This window comes from Gastrolobium bilobum, unplaced genomic scaffold (genome assembly GCF_033153095.1).
Source record: "Gastrolobium bilobum isolate Gb01-03AN ecotype WA unplaced genomic scaffold, APGP_CSIRO_Gbil_v1 utg7290, whole genome shotgun sequence".
Lineage (NCBI taxonomy): Eukaryota > Viridiplantae > Streptophyta > Magnoliopsida > Fabales > Fabaceae > Gastrolobium > Gastrolobium bilobum.
The window spans coordinates 197,172-224,517 of NW_026898915.1; the positions used below are offsets into that span (position 1 = coordinate 197,172).

Genomic DNA, 27,346 nt, shown 5'->3' on the forward strand with positions numbered 1-27,346 from the left:
GTAGTTTGATATTTTAATGATATTCTAGATCTCTCTTTTTCTGTTATGCTCTTCTATATAAGAGCTCACTCGTTGTACAAATCAATTACCACAATCAATGAAATCAATATTTTCTCTTTACTCTCTTTTACCTTCTAATAGAAACCAAGCACTTAATCAGGAAAGTTTAAGAAATAGCTGTGCTGGCTCTCTCATTTTACCGACACAGTGTAGTCATGAAGATCTTGATCTTCTTTGTCTTCACCATCTTTTGGAGCTTTGGAGAATGTAGCCACCCTCACCCACTTGACCCTCCAACCCCTTCCGAGCTCAACCTTGTCCGAACCATAGTCCAAAAAGCATACCCGAGCAACATCACCTTTCAATATGTAGGATTGGATGAGCCAGACTAGTCCACTATCCTCTCATGGCTATCCTTAAACTCAAAGGCCAAAACCAAAACCAAAACCTTACCACCGCGTCAATTCTATGTCGTGTCCCGTTACCATAAACAGTCCCTGGAGATGATAGTGGACTTGAGAACACGATCCATCATCGGAAGCAAAGTGGACGAAGGGCATGGGTACCCTATGCTAACCTTGGACGAACAAACCGCTGCGTCAGAGCTTCCATTCTTGTATGGACCATTTAGGGAATCGGTGAAGAAGAGAGGTCTGAACTTGTCTGAGGTTATATGTTCTGACTTCACGGTTGGTTGGTATGGAGAAGGGAAGACAAACAGGATTTTGAAGATTAAGTGCTATTACACTAATGGGACTGTTAATTTGTATGCGAGACCATTGGAGGGGATAGAAGCGGTCGTTGACCTTGACCAGATGAAGATTATTGATTACACAGATAGATTCATCGTTCCGTTGCCAAAAGCAGAGGGCACAGAGTACCGAGAGTCAAAGCTGAAGCCACCCTTCGGTCCTAACCTCAAGGGAATTGCTATGATGCAACCGGGAGGAGAAGGAAAGAAAATGTAGGGTTTTAGAAAACTCTTTCTTTGTCTGTGAGTTTAAAATAATAAGGAGAAGGAATTGGAGAATTTTACTAAACTCTTATTTTTTTTTTTAAATTAAAGTTCCCCCAATTTGGGGGATTTGAAGGGAAAAATATTAAAAATTACTTATCTACCCTTAGCATTAAAATGTGAAAACTACATAAATGTGAATCATTTTTAATTGTGACATTATTAGAAAAGTCTCAAATCCGACAGAATTTATCGAAGAAAAATATTTCGTCAAAAATAGTGATGAAATTTTTTATGAAAATCATATACGTCAAAAAATTTCCGTCAAAACTAAAGACGAAATTAGAGACGAAACCTGATTTTGCCATAATCAGTTACATAATTTTTTTAAGGAAAAAATTCAGTCAAAATTATTAATAGAATCTAAATTTCGTCAAAACTTTCAACGAAAATATTTTTGTCCAAAATTTTGACGAAACACATTTCCATCGAAAAGTTTCGACGTAAAACAATTACGTCAAAATTTTTTACGGAAATCATTTCCATCAAAATTTTTGCCAAAAAATATTTCCTTTAAAATTTGTGACTAAAAATATTTCTGTAGAAAATTTTGACGAATTTTTTTTGTCAAAACTCTTTATGGAATCTAAATTTCGTCAAAATATTTCCCTCAAAATATTTCACAAAAAAACATATTCATCAAAAATTTTGACGAAAAATATTTTCATCACAATTTTCAACAAAACACATTTCCTTCGAAAATTTTTGACGGAAAAAATTTCATCAAAATTCTTTACAGAATTTAAATTTTGTCGAAAGTTTTCGACAGAAACATTTTCATCGTTTGCAACGTAGAAATTTCGTCGAAAATATGATCTTTTTTATTTGTTAAAAATTTTAAATTTAATTTAATTTATAAAATATAATAATTATATTTATTTTAAAAATGGGATAAAATAGTAAAAATATCTCATTGACACTCTATTTTCCTCGCTTACCATTTTTTTAACTCCCAAACAAAGGAAGAGAATACCCTTCAATTTCCTTCCCCTCCCTCTCCCTTGGATCTCCTTCCTTCCCTTCCCCTCCAAACTCCCAAACAAAGCCTTAGGGGGCGTTTGGTATGAGAGATATTTTTTTAACCGAGAAAAAAAAGTTACCGAGAATATGACATGATTTTTTTTACCCTAGGCAAGTTATAAAAGGTGTTTGGTATGCCAAAATTTTTGCCGGGAATATTGAGTTATTTTTATAATGCTATGTTTGGTTGGTTGTGAAATATAAATGGGAATATGGAATAAAAATACAAAATTACCCATTTGTTTGAAAATTTGTTGCCAACATTTTTTTTATAAAAAGACAGTGTGGGATATAGCTTACAGGTCACTTCTTTATAAAAGGACAGTGTACTATTTATATGCCTATCAAGATTCTCGGTTATAGGATAAAATAAATACCGCAGGTGAAATTGCATTTAAACTTGCCAATGTCTAGTTCAATTTTTTTTTTCATGGGAGACATTTTAGCCTGGTATTATTCAATATATCTCATACCAAACATGGTACACATTTTTTCCCCACCCCACTTTCCCAAGGATTCTATCAAAATCTTTATACCAAACACCCCCTTAGAGTTTTCTATAATCTCATAGTCTAAACATTAATTATGATAGGTACATACAACAAATCTTTAGAACTCCCATGGAGTAATCTAGAGTAGACTATTATACAAGCGGCATGTTACGTTTATAATTTTTTTGTTTACAAATTCTTATAACTTCAATTATGAACACGGAAAAGACTACCTATAGGTTGGATTAAGGTGTCATATCTTCTAAAGGAGTGTTGTACTAAATACTGATAGGTGAGTGAAGCCAGCAAAAGGAAAAGGGCTATTATCAAGTCAATGTCAATAGAGTGAAAGTTTGCGTGAACGTCGGCTCTTAAATGGGATGGCAATGTTACAAGTTCCATATTGATTGCCTATACAACTAATGTGGGACTTATAAGGCCTTGAACACTCTCACTCTTTAAGTTAGCTTTTGGAGTGATGATCTCAAGGTCCGTAAGATTACATAGTTGAGGTTGTGAGAGTTTGTAAACAAAAAAATTATAAATATAACACTTCCCATTATAAAATTTGGGTTAAACTACTTTTAATATAGTTGGACCAAATAATACTAAGCCAAGTGGATCAAAATCAAGATTATTATTCAACATGAACAACCCCTAGAAAAGTAAGGATTGAGACACAAGTGTTTGGTAATTTGGTTGGAAATTAGAAAACGAATGTAGAACAACGAAACATTTCATCATTTTTCTGTTTTCAAATACTCCCAAGTGGTAACTAATTTTCTTTTAGTATATAAGTGGTAACTAATTTATTATTACTATGTTCTGCATCCAAGTGTTTTCAATAGGATATTATGACATATTAACTATATTACATAGCATAAAAATTAAAAAAAAAATATTTAGAAAGGACAAATATAGAATGGATCAATCCTTTTTTTCTAACATCAATCCTTTCTCATCAAATTCAAATGACTTTTGGACCTTCTAAATTTGGTTTGATCCTAAACTACAGGAGATAATAAGGCCATTGATTAGACTGTACTTTTGTACACTTTTAATGTGCTAAAGTAAAAAAAACAATTGAAAACTTGAAAGTCCCTTTTGAAAATTTGGTAGTAAAGATAGTCAAAATTGATGTCTAGATCAAAGTTGCATATTTTGTGTTTTATGCAGCGTACACTTGACAGGTAGCTATTTTCAAACGTATCCTCTGGTGAAATTGATTATTCATGAAATGATAATTCGAAACCGGGGCTCCAAGCTTTATAGTTGATACTGAAATTCGTACGAAATTACATTCATATTGAGATTTATATGTACAGAACTTCACAAGCAAATGAACATTGTTTTCTTGTTCTAGTTATGCCTAACTTGCACATGCTTAGGAGGTCATTTCCATGTGATGGACAGAGTTATTTGATGACACTATTTGCCAAACAAACTTAAAGTGATGAAACTTGCACACCAATGCAGAAGTTTCAACTTTCAAACCATTTTATTTAAGAAAGAAACTAACATGTAAAAAGACAATCAAATAAAATTTGGGAAGTGTTACATGGAAAATATACTTGTCGTACCAGTGAAGCGTAAAGTATTGTTTCCACGAGGATTGATCTATCAAGTAATAATTTATCTATGCGATCAAAGTTACATCCATCTTTAGGATTTTTGAGAATATAATTTAAAATATAAAAACAAAAAAAAACTAACAATTAAATGACAAGAACAATAATCAAGAACAGTTTGAACTCAAATAACGCAAGAGTAATTAGGGTGTTGATTTCTCCAACGTCTTCCTAATTATCTACCATTTCGTATGACTAACATTCAATTCATGTTATTGACAATTCTTTCATAATTAATTAAACTCTAATCCCATGGTGATTTAATCTTTTACCCTATTCAAAACCCTAATCTCTTTAGTGATCTCTCCTAGGGCAAGCATTAAGAACAAGAATTATGTGTCATAGATTTTGCAAGTCTATCCTTATATCAAGCAAAACCCAACAATTAACCAATAGGAATACTACACCAATATTTCTATTGTCATGCAAGACTCATGTGTTCATCTACGAGTGATCAGTTCATAAACTATGTTAGGAATGAGAAAACAGATTAATTGCATAACATAGAATTGAATATCAAATTACAGGAAAGGAATAAATAAAACTAGGAATTAATTGGTTCCATCTAATCCTAACTACAAGAAACCTAGTTTGACATAGTCAGGGAAACTAAGAAAACGGATAAGAAACTAATGAAAAGCATAAAAGAACTCATAAACCGGTCTCTATGGTGAAACTTTGACCGTTCCTCCGCCTTTTCAGGTTTAGAACAGAGCTCATTAATTTTCCTCCAAAGTCGTCGCTCAGGCATCAAAAGTTATTAGAAAAACCCTAAAGTGTATCTTTTATAACAGAAGATCCATGGGCCTTCATTAACGACGTTGCTAGCTGAAGCGAGCAAATTCGACAACAAAAATATAGTTTCATATTTTGGGCATAACTTGAGTTATACTCGTCCAATTAATATGATATTATTTTCGTTGGAAAGATAAAAGAGAGATCTAAGCCGAACTCCTCGCAAATGCTTCTAAGCCGAGTTGAGGGAACCAAGTTTCCAACATTGGTATCAGAGCTAATGGTGGATTGTCATATGGTGATCCGAGTATGTCTTGATGTGGGAAGCCAAAGTCTTCATGAGTGTAGCCAAGCCTTGATGAAAGAGCCAATGTTTGATGAGAAGCCAAACATTGATGAATCCTGTGAATACTCAACAAAGCTTCTTCTTGAGGGGAAAGAATGTGGGCCTAAGACTTACACTTCAGGGGGAGATGTTTAGGAATTCAAGTGTGAATGATTGAGTGAAAAAGTCCCACATTGGTTAAGAATGGACTAAGTGAGTACCATATAAGTGGAATGACTCATGCATTTAATACCTTAAGATTTTGGGTTTGATTGTAGTGTTCTAAGCCCACTTAATGTTGTTGTTCACTTGACCCCTGGTTGACGGTCTCTCCCCACCATGAGCTCCCCTACATGACCCAAAAGGGTTGACAATTCTGAATTCATTACAATGGAAAATTATGTATCCAACCTTTATTTATTTATTTATAATGTATTAGGATTTTTCAAGTCTGGAGAGAATATGTTCTGGATGTACTATTTTACTTGGGCCTATTATGCATGGACCATTCATTAATGCAGAAATTTTAATTCTCTCCAGGACTCCTAGCATGTGCCAAATATAAGCCTAGAGACTCACCTCATTTATTAAGCAACAGAGTTATCTCTTTTAAACAAATGATGGTAGCTCAGTTGGCGCTAGGAAATTGAATAAGTGAGGATGAGAACATGTATTCAATCATCCCCAATATCATTTTTGGGAGGACTTTAAAATCTTAATACTAGGACTCGCCCTAAATTAGACTAGTCGCGAAGTGATGATCTGATTGGAATATCTCAAAAAAAAGAGTTATCTCTCTTATCTTACACATTAGGATCCTATTTGACGTCTTTTTTTTTTTAAGTTAAAAGCTATTTTTAAGTTAGAATTAAAAAAGAGAATTTAAAAAGTAAAGCTAAAAGTTGTTTGATAATTGTATAAAGATGTTCTTAGGGTTTTGAAATGAGAGAGATCAAATAATTTTTTATTAAGGTAAATTATAAGAGTAAATGATAAAATTCATAAATAAAAATTTATAATAAGGATATAATTAAAAAGTAAATTTGAGAATTCCAAAAAGATGACATTTATCTTAAAAAAAGTTCCTCTTAGGAGCTTTTAGCTTATATGTTTTTTCTTCATTATATAAAAAAGCTCTTTTTAAGATAAGAACTTTGGTAAAATTATGTTTGGCTAAGCTTTTGATTATAAGGAGAAGAAATGTTAAAAATAAGAACTCTCAAACAGGAACTATACCTATTGTTTTAATTTATTTGAGCATTGGAGTGCTTATAGTTGCACCTCCTTATTCCATTTGAGAAGTCATTTTGTAGCCACCTGCGTTAAAACCTATATTATAGAAGCTTAACACAACCTCACAATATATCCAGATACGCCTATCAGAATAGAATTATATTGAGTCTCACACCTTATCTAGTTTTGATGAAACAAACACAAGATGACAAGCCATCTAACAGTTTCTTGAGTTTTTTAAAATTAGTTGCCAGATTTAATATATGATGAATTATGAAGTAGTGAAAAAAAAACAAAATTGTCATGATATTTTGAAGATTGAAAATGCAAAATAAAATCTTAAATTTCATTAAATGATTAGATGAGATGAATCTTGTTCATATTTTGGATTGCATTAAGTTATAAAAAACTGAAGAGGAAAAATAGAAAAGTTTTCATCTTGATCTAAACATATTTTTTAAGATTTGGTTTTTTTATTTGAAATTTTTTTTAATTTAATCAAGCCTTCTAGAATAATTATTTATTTTTAGTGCATAAATTTTAGAAGGTTTGATTTTTTTTAATTTGAAATGTTTAATTCTTTTTTATTAAATTTTAGAAAATTGATTTGAAAGGTTTGGTTTTATTTATTAAATTTTGGAAAGCTAAATTAAAATGTTTGATTTTATTTTTGAAATAAATATTGTATTTTTTTTTTCAAATCATGATAATCTTAAAAAAAAAAAAGATTTAGCGCAAAAGTTTTTTTTCTAGTAATTTATTTTGAGAAAAACTATGTAGAAATTATAAGTCTTTCTTCAAAATTGAAATGCATTGAAGATATTTTGAGTATTTCTTCCTAAAGTACATTTAAGACAATTTGGCAACTAATATTGTTCTAACAAATTTATTGAGTCATAGGTTGATTTGTACCTATTTACTTATTAATTAGAACTTAGAAGTATGTAAGGTAGCTACTAAAATATACTTTTGTATTTTGATTTTTTTTTTAAGTTATTCTTAGAGTTAGCAATAATGGAACAATTATTTTGACATAATTGGGGACTTGTGTTTTGGGGCTCAGGATTAAGCCGAGTTAAATACAAGAGTTATTGTCGGAGTAAACAATATGGGACTAGTTATCTAGTGATAAGTGGGATTGTTGAATCAAGATGTATGTTTAGGTGAATTCTTATACTTTAAATTGAGTTCGACTCTATATGAATTTGACTCCTAATTGAGGTTGTGACTTTTTTTTTTCCATCTTTTAGAATTTTTTTTACATAATTACTTGAGATTTTTTAATTTTTTACAATATTCTTAATTTCTAAAGATTATTATATTTAAACTTGCATTGATTTAATTGAAATTTATTTTAGTAAATAGTTGAAAATTTATATGTAACTCAATTCACCCTTCTCGAGTTCATTTGAAAAAGTTTTTCAAAAATTATTATTTTTAATTATATAAAAAAAATTATCATATTTATCTTAAGAATTGTTTTTAAAAAAAAAACTGATTTAATAATTGTAAAACAATTGAACATATTTTTTTAAATTAAAAAACTTTTTTTTTAAAGGAAGAAACAGAAAATACTGCCCATTATTAATTTGAAAATATTAAATATAAGGAAACAACCAAAATCTAGATGAAATAGAAAGGATTGAATAAACTAAAGGGGGACTTAAACTGATAAATAGAAAATTTAAAATAAAATAAAAATAACAATCTGATTGTGCTTGAAGCCAACCATTATTTTGCATCCTCTAAGCAATTTTTACATAAAATGAATTCCGCCAAATAATCTTAAAGCGCACCCTACAATTGAATTTTTTTGTCCCAAATTTAAGAGTAAATGAACCGGGCCAAAGAAGCATGTTGTTCTCTTGGAAGATCCAAATTGCCAGATCTTAAAATAGTTAGGCTTTATAACTCTGTTCCCTATTTGGAGGCCTACTCTATTGAGGAGTTGCTGGGAGAAAGAGAGAGACCACTTCATATTTTGAGTGGGCCCAGTGTGAATGTAGATGAAGCCTAGTATTCAATGAGACCTATTTTAAGATATTTGCAAAGGTTTGTAATTTGAACATATCCGAAATTCAAATGCAAAGTTATGACCTGCAACTTTTATGGGCCTAAAATCCATAGGTGCCTGTTTAAATTTTTATATATATATATTATAAATAAAAAAACTAAATTAATCTATTAATTTTGTATCAATTAAAAACTTTTAAATATGTTCATGTAAATAAAGAATTATAAATTAATACCTGTAATTTTTTTTTAAATTCAATAGAGTTCTTGAATTGACTCTATTATTGGGTCGGCTCAAGAACCTAATTAAAATAATTTTTAAAACCATAAATGCCTATTTGTAATATCCAAAAAATTTACTTTATTTTTTTTAAAAAAAATACAATAACTTATAAATTAATTTAACCATTGAAAAATAGTTTATGGTTTCAAGCTTGCAATCGCTCGGCGTCCTATATCATAGTTCTATCTTTAGTAAGCGATGGTAACATTTTGGCACATATTTTACCAAAACATGCCACTTTGATTCTTTGCGCTCCGTATTTTTGTTGTTGTTGTTGCCTGTTGGTAATCTTTGCGCTTCGTATTTTACTCATTGAGTTTCTCTTCTTCTTCTGTTTCTTTTTTTTTGGTAAACGAGTTTCTCTTTTATTGCCCTTTTGTAAGTTTTGTTCTTCCGAATTTACAACCAAAATCATGTTATTTCGAATAACATTATACTTTAAATAAAATAAAAAATATATTTAGGCACAAAGTTAAGGTTTTTTTTTCTTTGGATTATATCTGGGTATCCTCACAGGCGATAGCCATGAGACTAATTCCTTCCTCGCCTCGGGTCAGTGCACAAAGCGGTAAAGAGCTGGTCACAGAATGCTTTTCATTCACAAGAATTGGGGTTTGAACCCCCAACCACTTGCTTAAGGGACGAGATGCTGAACCATCATGCCCACCCACGTGATTTTCAAAGTTAAGATTTTAATCCTAAAGTAACTAAGTCTAGAAATTAAATATATGTCTTTAAATATTTAAACAAAGAAAATTTTACAAGTATAAAAGATAACCATGTAAAATAAAATAAATGCAAGTCATAACTAACATGTTACAAATTAAAAACACTAATTAATAAATTTTTAAGATGGGTTTTATACCTTTCCTATAGCAGGAGAATAGTATAAACCATTCAAAAAGCCATCACACGAAAGCTAATTAATTAATAGTATTAGAGTCTCGGTTATGAGTTTGATCCTCACCGTCGCCATTTATTTAATAATTAATTAAGTCTTGTTGAGTTTCTTAGCACAGTTACTAATTCTTTAAGTGAAAGTGTTGCGTAAGAATGATTTTAATAATGTAAAGAACCAATTCAACTTAAAAAAATCAAGTTGTCGGATGAGTTACATTAATAAAATCATTGTCACAAGCACTTTCACTCAAAGGTACTATCTATTGATTAGGGACCATTATAATACAACTGTACTATCTATTTATTTTTTTCCGATAAAACAACTGTACTATCGATTGATTTCTCTAGAGGTCCACTTTATTACATAATGGGATTTTGTCTCGAGATGGCAAAGTTGGAGTACCATCTTATTCAATAGTATTTCAATTTACATGTTGATTAGTCCAAGAAAAATTGGATTTGATCACAAAGTTAAGCCCAGATCCAAGTAGTGATTGAAAGGTGATTATAATGAGACAAATGGAGAACGTGCAAAGTACTCCGACGCTTAAATCAATACCTATCTGCTTATGCTACCTTTAGTATAATGGCATTCATTTTTATTGGTGTATTATGATTAACTTATCCTGTATGCGGATACTTATTGGTGGGCTAAGATATATTAACTTAATTAAACTCTTGTACCTATCCCTTCACCATTGGCTACTTAAGGAGCCTTGTGAGAAATGCTAATGTGAGTCCAGTTCTATATATGTGGGATTGAGTGTGTGCATAATGTACGCGTTTACTTATGGCTTAAATCTTTGTATTTGGGCTTTTGGGCGGTTTATTGAACTATACACTTCATCCCGCTTACTGTGGGTCGAGATTAGATGTTTTCTCAAAGCATCTTATTCAACAAGATTTCAATTTATGCGGCTACTAACAACATCTTATTCAACTTTGGTTGCTTCAGTTGAAGAATTTCACTTGGTTATGTTGTATAGTGATTGGCTGAAGTTTGGCTCTCTTAGTTTTTTTACTTCATGCACTTGTGGTTAGCTACCTCCACAATGTGTTAACGATGCATCATCATTAGGTTCGATGCTGGCAATTAATTGATTGTAACCTAACACATAGCCGTACTTTCTAATAATATTAGTAGGAAGATTCAAAATAATCCCTAAATAGAGATTAAAAAATTGGACAACTTGATCAAAAGTCTATCTTATAGTTTTTTGTTTTTCCCATTAGTCTAACCATGTGTTTCCCTTTTTCAATGTTTCACGTCAAGTCTAATTAAGACAGACTCATCTAATGTATTGTGTGACTAAAATAACCAAGATTTGTCACACGGTATTGATGTTGCGACTTCGACAAATGGATCTCGCCAAATAGAGATTTATCACCAATCGTATATGTAATACAATGTATAAGTAAGAGAACGTTTCTACGAGTATTAGATTTCAACCACTAATTCACTAATTATGCTTAAATTGGACAATTGATCAAGAGAATTTATTGAAAATTAGATTACATAACAAAATAAGAATGCAAAACATGAGTAACTTGAAAATTAAGAAACGCAGTTAGGGGTTCGATTTTCCCCAATCTCCCTTTTATGTTCTGAATTAAAATCTTCCCGTGACTTATTAAAACATAAAAAGGTCTGGTACAAGCGAAATCAAACATTAAGAAAGATTAGTGACATTCACTTTATGAACTAGTTATATAATATTGAGAAAATATGGACCTTCATACCTCAATGAATTGTTAAGACAAATGCAAACCCAACTAATGTTGAGAAGAGCAATTAGGCCAATACACATGCTTTGGTGATTTTGTTTTAAGGACTGGGTTGCTCTCAAAGAAATTGGTTGGCCTCAGCTCAAATCCACCACTCAATGTTGGCATAATTGGAAAATCTTCCTGGGAAGGAACGTGATGAAATCCCATCGTGTACCACAATACTATGTCCTTGTTCTCAATCTCCCTATCCCTGCACATTCAAATCACAATGCCAAATTAGACCCTTTTATACATATAGGCATGTGAAGAATCGAAATGTTTAAAAAAAAGTAGAACGAAATCATTAAAATTGCTCAATAATTTTTAAAAGAGAGTGTTAGAAGTGTCCGAGTGTAAGTAAAGTGCTAGTAAGTAGTTAATAGCATTTCTCCATAAACTATATTATAGTTTTATGTGATTTAGTGACACACCTGAGACTCCAAGCAGCTAAAGTATCATCGCCTCTGCTGCGATCAACATACAATCCTGAGGCCCATTTCTCAGATTTGTTGTATGGTGTGACCCACACATTATAATTAGTGAAGGCAGCTCTGATTTGTGGATAATCATCAGTTACCAAAAGAGGGTGCACCACTGAGCCTGGAAGCAAACGGTACCCAATTTTATTTCCTGGTTTTGTCTTTTTGTTAGGATTTACCACTACTAGCTCAGAAGGCTTGAACCCCAAGTTAATTCTGGCATCAGCTTCTGTTTTAGCTGTTTCACTTATAACCGTCCAATAACTTTTTCTGGGTATGGTGGGATCTTTCACTATTACAGTCTCCAAATTGGACTTGACAAAGGAGTTGGTTTCACCATCAATATCAAGGTCAAGATAATAGGTCAAGAAGTGGTCATGGTAGACACCAATGGTATTATCTGCTAGCAATGTGCCGTAGATGTCCTCTTTGATTTGATCAGTATTAGTGTATATCCCTGCTTTAACCTCTAATATCCCAGTAAGCCCAACCTACATTAAAATTAAATAGTTAGCATCTAATCACCAACAGTTAATTGCTAATTACGATAGATCACATATTAATTTCTTCAACATTATTATGATAAATTTTAATAGAGTAAAAGAAAGGATCCAAGCTTCATGCATGGACTTTGCTGCATGAACTTCATACCCCAAGCTTGATGCTACCACTTGGCTTAAATTCCCAATCTATAACATAGTCGTAGTTGCCCACGGTTGACACCATTCTTACCACCAAGCTTACATCGGGCCTGACCTCTGTTATCTGTCGAAAATCCAATAAATAATTTTTAACAAAGAAAAATATGTATATAAATTATAAAAAATAAAAATAAAAAAATAAAACAGATTATGGGTGTCATGGATAAATTTTGAAAAATGTAATTTTATGATATATAAATCCTAATGTCTTTCAAAAATGTAATTTTGAAAGACTACTCTAGCTAACTTTTGAAAAAAAAAAATACTAAAACTAATTTTTTGGAAAAAAATTTACCACTTCTTTTGGGATTTCAATTTCTGTGTGACGCCACATGATATCACCAGCATATCTTTCAAATATGCAGAAAGCATTAGCTATCTTAACTGGTGTACCATCAGAGCCAGCATAGTATGCATCTAGGAACGCAGCATTGGCAGGACAATCGGTCAAAGGCTGTAGTGAAGATGCAGATTGACCAAATCCAAATTCTCCACAATCAAAGTAGGTTGTGTAATACCATTCCAAAGTTGGGTCTTGGTATGGCACAAACAGCTCTGATATGAATCCTCTGTATAGGACCTGGCGATATTTCTGTTTTTGGAGATCATAAATTGAAGCTAGAGAAATTATTGGGCCAGCCCGAATGTCAAATCCGACATGAAACTCCCAGTTGGCCCAACTAATTGCAAAAAATTAAAGAAGAAAACAAAAACGGGTCAGTATTTAAGCAACATTAGTCTACATACTACAACTCTTAACAAAGGACAAGAGGCAGCCTTGGCTAACGAATGTACCATATTTTTTTTTAGCTTTCATGAGTCATTAAATTTGTATTAGTTGTTAATTTTAAAAATAAATGTTTTAGGATCAATTAAAAAAAACTCTGAACAAGTTAACAGGTATTTCCAATAACATATTTGCGTTGCAGAGTTATATTATATCCCCACAGTTAATCAGTTAGTCTAGGAGTGAGTGAGTTAGTGTTATATCACCCTGTTTGTACTTATGTAAGGATAAAGACGGCGAACATGTGCAATGCATGGGATTGACCCATTTTATCCATCACATGTTAGAGGTTAGGTTAAAATTTTCAACCCATTAAATTATTTGAATTCGCCTTGCATGTACAGGTGGGTTAAAATGAATTCAACTAGCAATGAGATGAGTTGACCTGTGAGGTTGGCTTTTTTAATTTTTTTTTTAAATTACATTAATCAATGATCTTTGTGTACTTTTTTTGTCTTCATTTGATACCCTTTCTGTACATGGGAAGTACAATTTTCTAAAAAAAAATCACATTTTTAATATGTCAATGAATTGGCAGGGCGGCTGAAAGCGGGTTTTCAACTCGCGGAATAAGAAGGATTGGGTCATTTTGACGCAGGTTGGGTTGCGTTATATGCTTTACCACCTTCAAATGGGGATGATTCAACCACCAATTATTAGTTCAAAGTGTTATAAGTAAGTTGTTGCCATTAGAGGCACATTGGAAATAAGGAAAATTGTTTTCTACAGCTACCACTAAATGGGTCCCATAATACTTGAATAAGAATAATTGGGTTTCATATCAAGTTAAGGGAAAAAATATAAACTCAACTAATCAGTTTACCTTAAATAATGATTTTGACGGATTTATTTTACATCATTCACTTGATTAATTTATTCAAAAAAAAAAAATTATACAGCAGGCTTGGTTGAATAATATAATAATTCAAAAAAGAAATAGTCATAGATACCATAAAAACTTCCTCCTATATATAAACGGTGTAAGAAAATATCATGCTGTATTTTTTATTTTTTTTTTGTAGATATATACCACTATATGGGTTCGATAGTTGGGTTTAAAAAAAAGTTAAGAAAAAAATCATAAACTCAGTTAATCAGTTTAATTGAAATAATAGTTTTGATGGATTTATTCTACATCATTCAGTTGATTAATTTATTCAAAAATAATTTTTTATGCAGCAGACTTTGTTGATAATACAATAATTTAATAAAAAAACAACTATAATTTTGGATACCATAAAAAGGACGGCCAGGTCAAAAGTAATGAAGTCATCGTTGGTTATAGCTATATTTAAAGGGAAAAGTTGAAAAAAGTGTGTATCATTTTTCCCCAGCAATTCCTCGATTCTTTAATTAATTCAATTGAATCAAATATGATCATAAATACGGTCAAAATATCTCTAATTCAAATTTTTAATATAATTACATACTTAAAATTTCAACCCGAAAGATGGAAATTTCACCGGTGTAATAACGTGTAGTATTAGTATATAGCTAGACTTAAAAGGGAAAATCAGAATATGACAAATCAAACTAAAGAAATAAAGAAATAATAAATTAAATTAAGCTGACCTTACAGTGTGGCCATCGATTTTGAATCCAGGTCCTCCCGGTTGCATCATAGCAATTCCCTTGAGGTTAGGACCGAAGGGTGGCTTCAGCTTTGACTCTCGGTACTCTGTGCCCTCTGCTTTTGGCAACGGAACGATGAATCTATCTGTGTAATCAATAATCTTCATCTGGTCAAGGTCAACCACCGCTTCTATCCCCTCCAATGGTCTCGCATACAAATTAACAGTCCCATTAGTGTAATAGCACTTAATCTTCAAAATCCTGTTTGTCTTCCCTTCTCCATACCAACCAACCGTGAAGTCAGAACATATAACCTCAGACAAGTTCAGACCCCTCTTCTTCACCGATTCCCTAAATGGTCCATACAAGAATGGAAGCTCTGACGCAGCGGTTTGTTCGTCCAAGGTTAGCATAGGGTACCCATGCCCTTCGTCCACTTTGCTTCCGATGATGGATCGTGTTCTCAAGTCCACTATCATCTCCAGGGACTGTTTATGGTAGCGGGACACGACATAGAATTGACGCGGTGGTAAGGTTTTGGTTTTGGTTTTGGTTTTGGTCTTTGAGTTTAAGGATAGCCATGAGAGGATAGTGGACTTGTCTGGCTCTTCCAACCCTACATATTGAAAGGTGATGTTGCTCGGGTATGCTTTTTGGACTATGGTTCGGACAAGGTTGAGCTCGGAAGGGGTTGGAGGGTCAAGTGGGTGAGGGTGGCTACATTCTCCAAAGCTCCAAAAGATGGTGAAGACAAAGAAGATCAAGATCTTCATGACTGCACTGTGTCGGTAAAATGAGAGAGCCAGCACAGCTATTTCTTAAACTTTCCTGATTAAGTGCTTCGATTCTTAAATAATAATTAAATGAATAAATATAGGGGCAGGATCATCTTACACCGGTGTAAGAATAATAAATCTTACACCAAATCTTAATCATTGATTTTCTACATCTAACGGTTAAGATTTATTAGGTCTCACTCATTAATTAATTTTTAATTCTCAATAAATCTCAACCATGGGATGCACGGAAATCAACGGTTAAGATTTGGTGTGTAAGTTGATCCTATCCCATAAATATAATATCATATTTCGATGGACCAAGTCAACCATATCATATGATGCAGTAGAATATGGTAAGTACGGCGTAGGGCGGAAGCTGATGGAAAATTAATTCACGCCCCCCTCTCTCTCCTCTTTCGTCCTCTCTCCCCCCCCCCCCCTCCCCTCCCTCTCTCTCTCTCTGGGTGCATGGCTCCAGGACCGTGGAAATATTTGATCAAGATGATGGTTTGAATGAAGAAAGCACCGACACATTGAAAAAAAATATTGGTATCGGAGAGAACGTGTATCACGTCGTCAATATTTTAAGACACACACTAAATGTTTGACATTTATTTTTAACAAGCAGTCAATTTTTTTTTGACACACGATCAACACTTCAACACGAATTTAATATATTTTTTTATTTTAGATTTAAATTTTATTTTATTAACTAAAAAAGAAAAATTAATTTATAAGTTAATTTTTTATCTATTATAGAATTTGATATAAAAAATTAACAAGATATGAAAATTACTTTTGCTTTATATTTATGTTATGAAATTTGAATATTTGATTGATTATATAACTTATTATGGACTATTATATGTACTAAATATAAATTATATTATATATATTAAAAATATTATTTAATATCAAAATATGTCTTAATATGTCGAAATATGATATTTTTTATAATTAACGTGTCGTGTCCCATATCCCGTATCGGTATTGGTGCACCGTATGTTTAAATTCAGAGTAAGGAACACAAAACGAAAGGAATGAAAACAACAAAAGATGTTATTGTAATTTTTTTTTTTGGTAAAGGATGTTATTGTAATTTAAATATGTAATGTTATTAAGTATTATATAACCCACTAAAATTTATCAAATGGTGGTAGCTCAGTTGGCGCATAGGAGTTAAGCATGTGGAGACAGAGCATGTGTTCGAATCTCTCCAGTATTACATTTGGGAGGAGTTTAAAATTTTAATCCTGGACCCGCCCCGGATTAGTTGTGAAATAATGAATCGATTGAAATATTTCCACAAAAATATAACCCACTAAAAAACCATGTATATAGCTTTAATTTATAGGTTTTATAAGAGTTATGTTGTAGGAAAATTGATTGTGTAATGTTATAGAGATTCGTTTTACGTGCCGTAGTTTTTTTTTTCTTCAAAAAATGTGGACTCCACAAAATATTGTGTGTAGAAAACTTTGTTGTATCATGTTAAATGACAAATGCAAGCCCCTTATTTTATTTTATTGTTTTAGTTGAGCACCCGTAGCAAAGTTTTTGTCTCACTTTTTTTTTTTGCACGTTTTATTTTTGCTTTCAGTATGTGTCTGTTGTTGTCTTTTATAGAGGATTTTGGATTTTGCCTCTAAAGTTGTTACTAAAAGTGCTTATTATTTCGAGAAGGAATATTCTTACTATTAAAATCTTCTACTATCAACTCACTACCTATTTAATCACCATTGAATCAATATTTTCTCTTTTTTCAAAAACTTTTTAGCATTCTCTCTCTTTGATTCAATGGTGATTAGATAAGTAGTAAGTTAGTAGTAGAAAATTTTGGTAGTAAGAATATCCTTCCTCGTTATTCCGAGTCCATCTTATATATTAATTTTCACTAGTGGACTAATCTCGTTGTTTGCATGATTGTAACAAGCTACAAAGCTAAGACACGTTTTGTTTTTGAAATTGTGAGTGTCGGACACGTGTCCGACACGGACACGCTCCGACACGTTTGGACACGTGTCCGACACGCGGTTAACATTTTGGGACACGTGATCAACTCTCCGACACGCTCCGACACGTTTTTTCGACACGCAGTCAATTTTTTCCGACACGCTCAGACACGTTGTTTTTTTACTCTTTAATTTTATTTTATTAACTAAAAATAAAAAAAATCATTTACAAATTAATTTTTTTCTGTTATGAAATTTGACATGAAAAATTAACAAGATACGAAAAATTATTTTTATTTATATTTAAGTTATGAAATTTGAATATTTGATTGGTTATATAACTTATTATGGACTGTTATATCTATTAAATATAAATTATATTATATATATTAAAAATATTATTTAATATCAAAACGTACCTCAATGTGTCAAAATATGTCATTTTTTAGAATTAACGTGTCAGCGTGTCGTGTCGTGTCCCATGTTAACGTGCGTGCATCATAAATAACAAGTGGTTGGTTGAGTTTCTTTAGTAGGTGATCAATTATTTAGTTAATAATTAGGTAAAAGTATTGCGATTAATTAAATAATTTTTTATATCTTTAATAATATATAAATCACATATGTCCAGTGTATATAAACAACTTATCTTGTTATAAAAAAAAAAAAAAACAACTTATCTTGTTTAAAACAATCTATAAATCACAAATTATTTATAACAGTCGATCTTTGACTATTATCTTCATTTGAAAGTATTTATCTATTATTAAATTTAAAAGGGTAATGAATATGATGGAAACTGTGGTTATAATTGGTTGAGTTTATTTAATTGGTGTTTAATTTTGTAGTTAATAATTACTTAAAATTATTGTAATAATTAAATAATTTGGTATATCTTTAATAGTATATAAACCACATATGATATGACCATAAACAACTTTCTAATTTAATAATTTGATTTACTTCTCTCAAATTATCTCATTTCTATTATATCTCATATGATGCTATTAAAGGTTTTCTCTCTTGCCTGCTTATTGTACAAATTCTTTCCATCATTTTTTTCATCTTCGCTCATTTTATTTTTTTGGTAATAAATAATAATAATAGTAAAAAATTTCCGCGTATTTTTTTTGACTTTTCCTTCAGCCAACGCTTGGCCTAAAGCATTTTGTCCTCTTCTTATTCCACGTTTTTTTTTTCTTTTGCCTTTTTTCCTTTCCATCCTTCCTCGTGCTTTCAATTTCAAGACTTTTTTTTTTTTTAATCTAACCTCAAGACTTTTATTTAGAGGTGATGATCGGTTTGAACTTTGAATAAATCCGTAAACATCAAAACTTAACTGAATCGATATTTAAAAATGCTCAAATACTTTGATTAAATTAAATGGCATTAAATGAAATTTGATAATTATTTTTTTGTTTTTTTTATTTAAAGTTACGATGAATGTTGTATTTAAAAAATAAACATAAACATATAAACCTCCCAGGGTAGCTCAGTTCGCAACTGAGCTCCCAAGGATTTGCTTGAGTCAGTGGTTCTTCAAGCCCTGCCTCAAGCAAATTTTTGAAAAATCTTTGGGGGCCAGAGGACATGCCTCTCTCCTCGAATGAGGGATTAATCTCATCCTTTTTTTGGTAGCAAAGCTCAATGCATCCGTTGTTCTAATGAGGGGCTAGCCTTCAGGTCCTCGAACGGGGGACCAGTCTCGTCCTTCCTCCGATAGCGAAGCTCAATGCACCCGCTGTTCCAACGAGGGGCTAGCCTTCAGGGCCTTACCCTGAAGGCAAAGAAACCGGAGGAGGTTGAATGAGGATACCTCCAGGTTAATACTAAAAAAATAAAATAAATAAATAAATAAACAAATAACTTACCTAAAAAAGATAAACATATATATAATTCATTCACTTGATCAATTGATTTTTTGCTTTTTTTGAAAATATCACCCTCAGCGAACCTTGTTTAATTATTTTGACTTTAATTTTTTTATAACTGACTCTACCCAGGAATCAAACTGAAGATACAGCCTCCACTGTTCCCTTTCCAAAACAAAACAAAAAGCTAATATATATCAACCAAATCATACCTTAAGAAAAGTAAATAAATAGTAGTAGCATTTTATTTATCAACTGGATTATGGAAACTGAAGAAACCACAAAATCAAGAATACATGAATCCTTCAGATTTCTTCGAGTTGTTTCAGTCAAATGCATTACCCAAACTAATGTTGAGAGGTGCAGTTAGGCCAGTGCGCAGCTTTTGGTGATTTTGTTTTAAGGACCGGGTTACTCTCAAAGAAATTGGTCGGTCTCAGCTCAAATCCACCACTCAATGTTGGCATTACTGGAAAATCTTCCTGAGAAGGAACATGATGAACTCCCATGGTGTACCACAATACTATTACACCAATGGGACTGTTAATTTGTATGCGAGACCATTGGAGGGGATAGAAGCGGTCGTTGACCTTGACCAGATGAAGATTATTGATTACACAGATAGATTCATCCTTCCGTTGCCAAAAGCAGAGGGCACAGAGTACCGAGAGTCAAAGCTGAAGCCACCCTTCGGTCCTAACCTCAGGGGAATTGCTGTGATGCAACCGGGAGGACCTGCATTCAAAATCGATGGCCACACTGTAAGGTCAGCTTAATTTAATTTATTATTTCTTTATTTCTTTATTTTGATTTGTCATATTCTGATTTTCCTTTTAAGTTTATATATTACACCGGTGAAATTTCCATCTTTCGGGTTGAAATTTTAAGTATGTAATTTATTGAAAATTTGATTGAGAGATCTTCACCGTATTTATGATGATATTTGATTCAATTGAAGTAATTAAAGAATCGAGGAATTGCTGGGAAAAATAGCATACAGGTCATAAACTAACTGGTAGTAAATATATTATTGTGTGAATAAAGGAGTACTTGCATAATAGATCATATTTTAATAAATAAAATAAATTGAATCTTTTAGCAAGATAGTCACAGCGGAGACAACGACCAAATTGCCATTGTTGACCCCAAATTTTATCAGAATGTCATGTCTTCGAAATTTTTTGATCAAACTGTCACGTCAACAATCTCGCTGTAACACGTGACGAGTTAGGATTTGCCACGTGGCAGCAACTCCTTGGCCACGTAAGCTGTTGCGTAGTCCAGCGAGTTTACGTGGCAGACAACTCCCGCCACAATCTGCCACGTGGCATAACACGCTGGGCTATGTGGCGTCTTAGGTGGTTGACACGTGTGTAACTCGCAATGCAGCATAGCTGGTTACGTGTCACTTTTCTGACACGTGTAAAACTCGCTATGCAGCATAGTGGATCACGTGTCACTTTTCTAACATGTGTACAACTCGCTATGTAGCATAGGTGGTTACGTGTCACCTTTTTTTACACGTGGATCCTAACTAGCTTAGCAGTCCTATTTCATCCATCTTAAGTGTGGTTCATTCTCTATTAGCTAATTTCAATTGAATTTTTTATTTTATATCAGTGTGGGTTTGTTCAAATCAGTTACTTTATGTAGTATTTTTTATTTTACTATGTGGTTCATTCTCTTTAGTTAATTCTGTTCTGCTTTTCTATTTTACATCAGTGTGGATTCGTTCTCTTCAGTTAATTGTTGTTGTGTTTTTTTTTATCCAAATTTTTTCAAAATGAGTGAAAACAATGATTCAATAATTGAATTAGTCTATTACTATAGGAGAAAATATTTTGGTTCTAATGGGCAAGTTTTTGAAAGAGATACAAAAGTATTTCGTATGATCCCGCGATGTAGCTTTAATGAATTGAAGAAGACAGTGAAGACAATATACAAGAAATTGAGATTACAACATGGTCAATCTCTGTCTCGCTTTACTGCTCGATGTGCCTCGGGTAAACAAAGTTGGGATCCGATGAAGATAGTTGAAGATGAAGATATCACCTTAGTAGTAAATGCATTTCAACTATATTCAAATTCCACATTTATTGAGTTGTATACGAAAATAGACTCTGATGGACAGTGCACAGCAGTCAACGTTGTGACCATACACATAAAATATCTAATACATCACATAAAATAACATAACTTAAATTTAAAACAATAAATAAAATTATACTGAAAAAAATTTACTATCTTGTACGCACAGTGGGCATCGGTTGTAATACAAAGAATCTACAAAACAAAAAAAAAACACAAATTGAAATAACAAATAAAATTTATATAAAAAATAAAATAAATAATTCCTACCTATTTAAGACCGGATGCTAAAGACGAAAGGGGAGGTGGGAGGGGGACCACCAGCAAACGAAAACGAAACAAAAAAGAGAGGAAAGAATGAACGACGGGGAACAGAAAGGGAAAGGGAAAAGGAAAAGGGGGGACCAGGGAGAGGGAAAGGGGGGGACCAGAGAATGGGAAAGGGAAAGGTTGTTGGGGGTTGGGAACGGAGAACCGGTTTTTTAAGTGGTGGGGACATGTGTAAAATCGCTGCATTGCTCAGCGGGTTTGATCGTTTGATGACACATGTCACAAATGTGTTGTGTGGTTGTATGGGTGCTACATAACATGATACATAGTATTGCGAGTTTATCACAGTATGACACGTGTCACACATGTGTTGTGTGGTAGTAAGGTTGTCACATAACCAGCTACTTAGTCGAGTGATTTTCTCACCTAAGATGTCACGTAGCTCAGTGTTTTAGTCCACGTGATAGACTGTTGCAGGAGTTGTCTGACACGTAATCTCGCTGCACTGCGCAACGGCTTACGTGCCAAAGAAGCTGTACGACGTGACTAATCCTAACTCGCCTTGTGTTGTAGCACAATTGCTAACATGACAGTTTGATAAAATTTTTCGAGGACATGACATTCTAGTAATATTTTATATCAACACTGACAATTTGATTGTTGTCCGATCACATCTCACAGGCTAGTAAATTATTTTAAGGGTTTTCGTTTTATCCTTTAACATAACACAACAAACTTTCTTACACTCACAACATTTTGTGGGGCCCACACTTTTTAAAACAAAAAAAATAAAAATAAATTAAGGTACGCAAAACGAATCTCTATAACATTACACAATCACTTTTCCTACAACATAACTCTTATAAAACCCTTATTTTAAATATACCTATAACGAAGGATGACTTAATTACTTTTGACCTGGCCATCCTTTTTATGGTATCCAAAATTATAGTTGTTCTTTTTATTAAATTATTGTATTATCAACAAAGTCTGCTGCATAAAAAATTATTTTTGAATAAATTAATCAACTGAATGATGTAGAATAAATCCATCAAAACTATTATTTCAATTAAACTGATTTACTGAGTTTATTATTTTTTCTTAACTTTTTTTATAAACCGAACTATCGAACCCATATAGTGGTAGATATCTACAAAAAAAATACAGCATGATATTTTCTAACACCATTTATATATAGGAGGAAGTTTTTATGGTATCTACAACTATTTTTTTTTTTGAATTATTATATTATTCAACCAAGCCTGCTGTATAATTTTTTTTGAATAAATTAATCAAGTGAATGATGTAAAATAAATTCATCAAAATTATTATTTAAAGTAAACTGATTAGTTGAGTTTATATTCTTTCTCTTAAATTGATTTGAAACCCAATTAGTCTTATTCAATTAGGGAAAAATGTGTATCATTTTAAAGAATATAAAATTGTGTCATTTTAAGTGAGAAAAAGAGATAGATAAAGGAGGAGAGAGTGGATAAAAAAATATAAAAGTTTGGGTCTCATCTTTTTGTGAGAGTGAAATGACATAAGTTGTGTCATTTAAAAAAGACATACACTTTTCCCATTCAATTATTATAGGGCCCATTTAGTGGTAGCTGTAGAAAACAATTTTCCTTATTTCCAATGCGCGTCTAATGGCAACAACTTACTTTTAACACTTTGAACTAATAATTGGTGGTTGAATCATCCCTATTTGAAGGTGGTAAAGCATATAACTCAACCCGCATCAAAATGACCCAATCCATCCTATAAGTTGAAAATTTCAACTCAACCCGCTTTCAACCGCCCTGCTAATTCATTCACATATTAAAAATGTGAATTTTTTTTAGAAAATTGTACTTCCCATGTACATAAAGGGTATCAAATGAAGACCAAAAAAGTATACAAAGATCAGTGATTAATATTTTAATTTCTTTTTAAAAAAACCAACCTGACGGGTCAACCTATTTTATTGTTGGTTGAATCTATTTTGACCCACCTTTATACGCGCAAGGCGGATTCAAACAGTTTAATGGATTGAAAATTTCAACTTAATCTCTCATATGTGACGCGTTAAACGGGTCACGCCATGGATTGAAGATATTTGTCATCTTTATATTTACGTAAGTACAAACAGGGTTATATAACATTAACCCACTTACTCCCAGACCAACTGATCAAATGTGGGGATATAATATAACTCTGCAACGCAAATATATTATTGGATAAATCCGTTAACTTGTTAAATTGTTCATAATTTTTTTTAATTGATCCTAAAACATTTATTTTAAAAATTAACAACTAATACATATTTAATGACTCGTGAAAAATTTGAATACCCAAGATTAAAAAAATATGGTACATTCATTAACCAAGGTTGCCACTTGTCCTTTGTTAAGAGTTGTAGACTAATGTTGCTTAAATACTGACTCGTTTTTGTTTTCTTCTTTAATTTTTTGCAATTAGTTGGGCCGACTAGGAGTTTCATGTAGGAGTTGACATTCGGGCTGGCCCAATAATTTCTCTAGCTTCAATTTATGATCTCCAAAAGCAGAAATATCGTCAGGTCCTATACAGAGGATTCATATCAGAGCTGTTTGTGCCATACCAACCCAACTATGGAATGGTATTACACAACCAACCTACTTTGATTGTGGAGAATTTGGATTTGGTCAATCTGCATCTTCACTACAGCCTTTGACCGATTGTCCTGCCAATGCTGCGTTCCAAGATGCATACTATGCTGGCTCTGAATATGATGGTACACCAGCTAAGATAGCTACTGCTTTCTGCGTATGTGAAAGATATGCTGGTGATATCATGTGGCGTCACACAGAAATTGAAATCCCAAAAGAAGTGGTAATTTTTTTTTCAAAAAATTAGTTTTAGTATTTTTTTTTTTCTTTCAAAAGTTAGCTAGAGTAGTCTTTCAAAATTACATTTTTGAAAGACAATATGATTTATATATCATAAAATTACATTTTTCAAAATTTATCCATGACACCCATAATCTGTTTTCTTTTTTTATAATTCATATACATATTTTTCTGTGTTACAAATTATTTATTGGATTTTTGACAGATAACAAAGGTCAAGCCCGATGTAAGTTTGGTGGTTAGAATGATGTCAACCGTGGGTAACTACGACTATGTTAAAGATTGGGAATTTAAGCCAAGTGGTAGCATCAAGCTTAGGGTATGGAGTTCATGTAGCAAAGTTCATGCATGAAGCCTGGATCCCTTCTTTGACTCTATTAAAATTTATCATAATAATGTTGAAGAAATTAATATGTGATCTATCGTAATTAGTAATTAACTGTTGGTAATTAGATGCACCAATACGGATCAAATCAAAGAGGACATCTACGACATATTGCTAGCAGATAATACTATTGGTGTCTACCATGATCACTTCTTGACCTATTATTTTGACCTTGACATTGATGGTGAAGCCAACTCCTTTATCAAGTCCGATCTGGAGACTGTAAGAGTGAAAGATCAGACCATACCCAGAAAAAGTTATTGGACAGTTGTAAGTGAAACTGCTAAAAATGAAGTTGATGCCAGAATTAACTTGGGGTTCAAGCCTTCTGAGCTAGTAGTGGTAAATCCTAACAAAAAGACAAAACAGGAAATAAAATTGGGTACTGTTTGCTTCCAGGCTCAGTGGTGCACCCACTTTTGGTAACTGATGATTATCCACAAATCAGAGCTGCCTTCACTAATTATAATGTGTAGGTCACACTATACAACAAATCTGAGAAATAGGCCTCAGGGTTATATGTTGATCGTACCAAAGGCGATGATACTTTAGTTTCTTGGAGTCTCAGGTGTGTCACTAAATCACATAAAACTATAATATAGTTTATGGAGCAATGCTGTTAACTACTTACTACTTTACTAGTAATTTACTTACACTCAGACACTTCTAACACTCTTCTTTAAAAATTATTGAGTAATTTTAATGATTTTGTTCTAATTTTTTTAAACATTTCGATTCTTCACATACCTATATGTATAAAAGGGTCTAATTTGGCATTGTGATTTGAATGTGCAGGGATAGAGAGATTGAGAACAAGGACATAGTATTGTGGTACACCATGGGATTTCATCATGTTCCTTCTCAGGAAGATTTTCCAGTTATGACAACATTGAGTGGTGGATTTGAGCTGAGGCCAACCAATTTCTTTGAGAGCAACCCGGTCCTTAAAACAAAATCACCAAAGCATGTGCATTGGCCTAATTGCACTTCTCAACATTAGATGGATTTGCATTTGGCCGAACAATTCATTGAGATATGAAGGTCCATATTTTCTCAATATTATATAAGTAGTTCATAAAGTGAATGTTACTAATCTTTCTTAATGTTTGATTTCGCATGTACCAAACCTTTTTATGTTTTAAATAAGTCACAGGAAGATCTCTTGTCAAGCTGTCTGAATATAAAAAAGACGATCAATTGAGATTTTAATTCAGAACATAAAGGAAAGATTGGGGAAATCAAATCCCTAACTGTCTTTCTTGATTGTTAAGTTACTCATATTTTGCGTTCTTATTTTGTTATTTAATTTTGTTTTCATTAAATTCTCTTGATCAATTGTCCAATTTAAGCGTAAATAGTGAATTAGTGATTGAAATCTAATACTCGTTGGAACAATCTCTTACTCGTATACTTTATTAATTGTACTATCGGTGACAAATCTCTATTTGGCAACATCAGTACCATGTGTCAAATCTTAGTTATTTTAGTCACACGGTGCGTTAAATGAGTCTGTCTTAATTAGACTTGACGCGAAACACTGAAAAAGGGAAACACATGGTTAGACCAATGGGAAAAAAAAAAACTATAGGATAGACTTTTGATCAAGTTGTCCAATTTTTTAATCTCTGTTTAGCGGTTATATTGAATCTTCTTACTAATATTATTGGAAAGTACGACTATGTGTTAGGTTACAATCAATTAATTGCCAACATCAAACCTAATGATGATGCATCGTTAACACATTGTGGACGTGCATGAAGTAAAAAAAACTAAGAGAGCCAAACTTCATCCAACCATTAGACAACGTAACCATGTAAAATTCTTCAACTGAAGCAACCAAAGTTGAATAAGATGCTTTTAGAAGCCGCGTAAATTGAAATCCTGTTGAATAAGATGCTTTGAGAAAACATCTGATCTCGACCTATAGTAAGTGGGATGAAGTGCATAGTATAATAAATTGCCCAAAAGACACAAATACAAAGATTTAAGCCATAAGTAAACGCGTACATTATGCACACACTCAATCCCACATATGTAGAACCGGACTCACATTAGCATTGGACTCATAAGTCTCCTTAAGTAGCCAATGGTGAAGGGATAGGTACAAGAGTCTAATTAAGTTTATATATCTTAGCTCACCAATAAGTATCCCGCATACAGGATAAGTTGATCACAATAC

The 27,346-nt window shown here is 32.4% G+C and overlaps 1 protein-coding gene and 1 pseudogene across 3 annotated transcripts; one reads left to right on the forward strand and one right to left on the reverse strand.

Moving 5' to 3' along the window:
* Positions 1 to 215: 215 nt before the first annotated feature.
* LOC133285429 (amine oxidase [copper-containing] alpha 2, peroxisomal-like) lies at positions 216 to 26,167 on the forward strand (annotated as a pseudogene).
* On the reverse strand, positions 11,267 to 15,738 carry LOC133285417 (amine oxidase [copper-containing] alpha 2, peroxisomal-like). 3 transcript variants are annotated; one of them, XM_061482633.1, is made up of 5 exons: positions 14,950 to 15,738; positions 12,889 to 13,270; positions 12,541 to 12,654; positions 11,842 to 12,380; positions 11,267 to 11,621 (listed from the first exon to the last, which is right to left on the reverse strand). In XM_061482633.1, exons 1-5 carry the CDS (start codon positions 15,720 to 15,722, stop codon positions 11,417 to 11,419), a joined length of 2,013 nt encoding a protein of 670 aa, XP_061338617.1. In that variant the 5' UTR covers positions 15,723 to 15,738; the 3' UTR covers positions 11,267 to 11,416. The 3 variants fall into 3 exon arrangements, with proteins under 3 accessions (XP_061338617.1, XP_061338618.1, XP_061338616.1); XM_061482634.1 differs by having other exon boundaries at positions 12,541 to 12,645; positions 12,886 to 13,270; XM_061482632.1 differs by having other exon boundaries at positions 12,886 to 13,270.
* Positions 26,168 to 27,346: the final 1,179 nt, after the last annotated feature.

Excerpts from the sequence above, each read along its gene's own strand:
- LOC133285417 (XM_061482632.1), bottom strand. The coding sequence starts at position 15,722 with ATGAAGATCTTGATCTTCTTTGTCTTCACCATCTTTTGGAGCTTTGGA. Across the intron at positions 12,655-12,885 it reads TTGAAATCCCAAAAGAAGTG|ATAACAGAGGTCAGGCCCGA; the intron begins GTAAATTTTTTT and ends GATTTTCGACAG. Across the intron at positions 11,622-11,841 it reads TTAGCTGCTTGGAGTCTCAG|GGATAGGGAGATTGAGAACA; the intron begins GTGTGTCACTAA and ends TTGAATGTGCAG.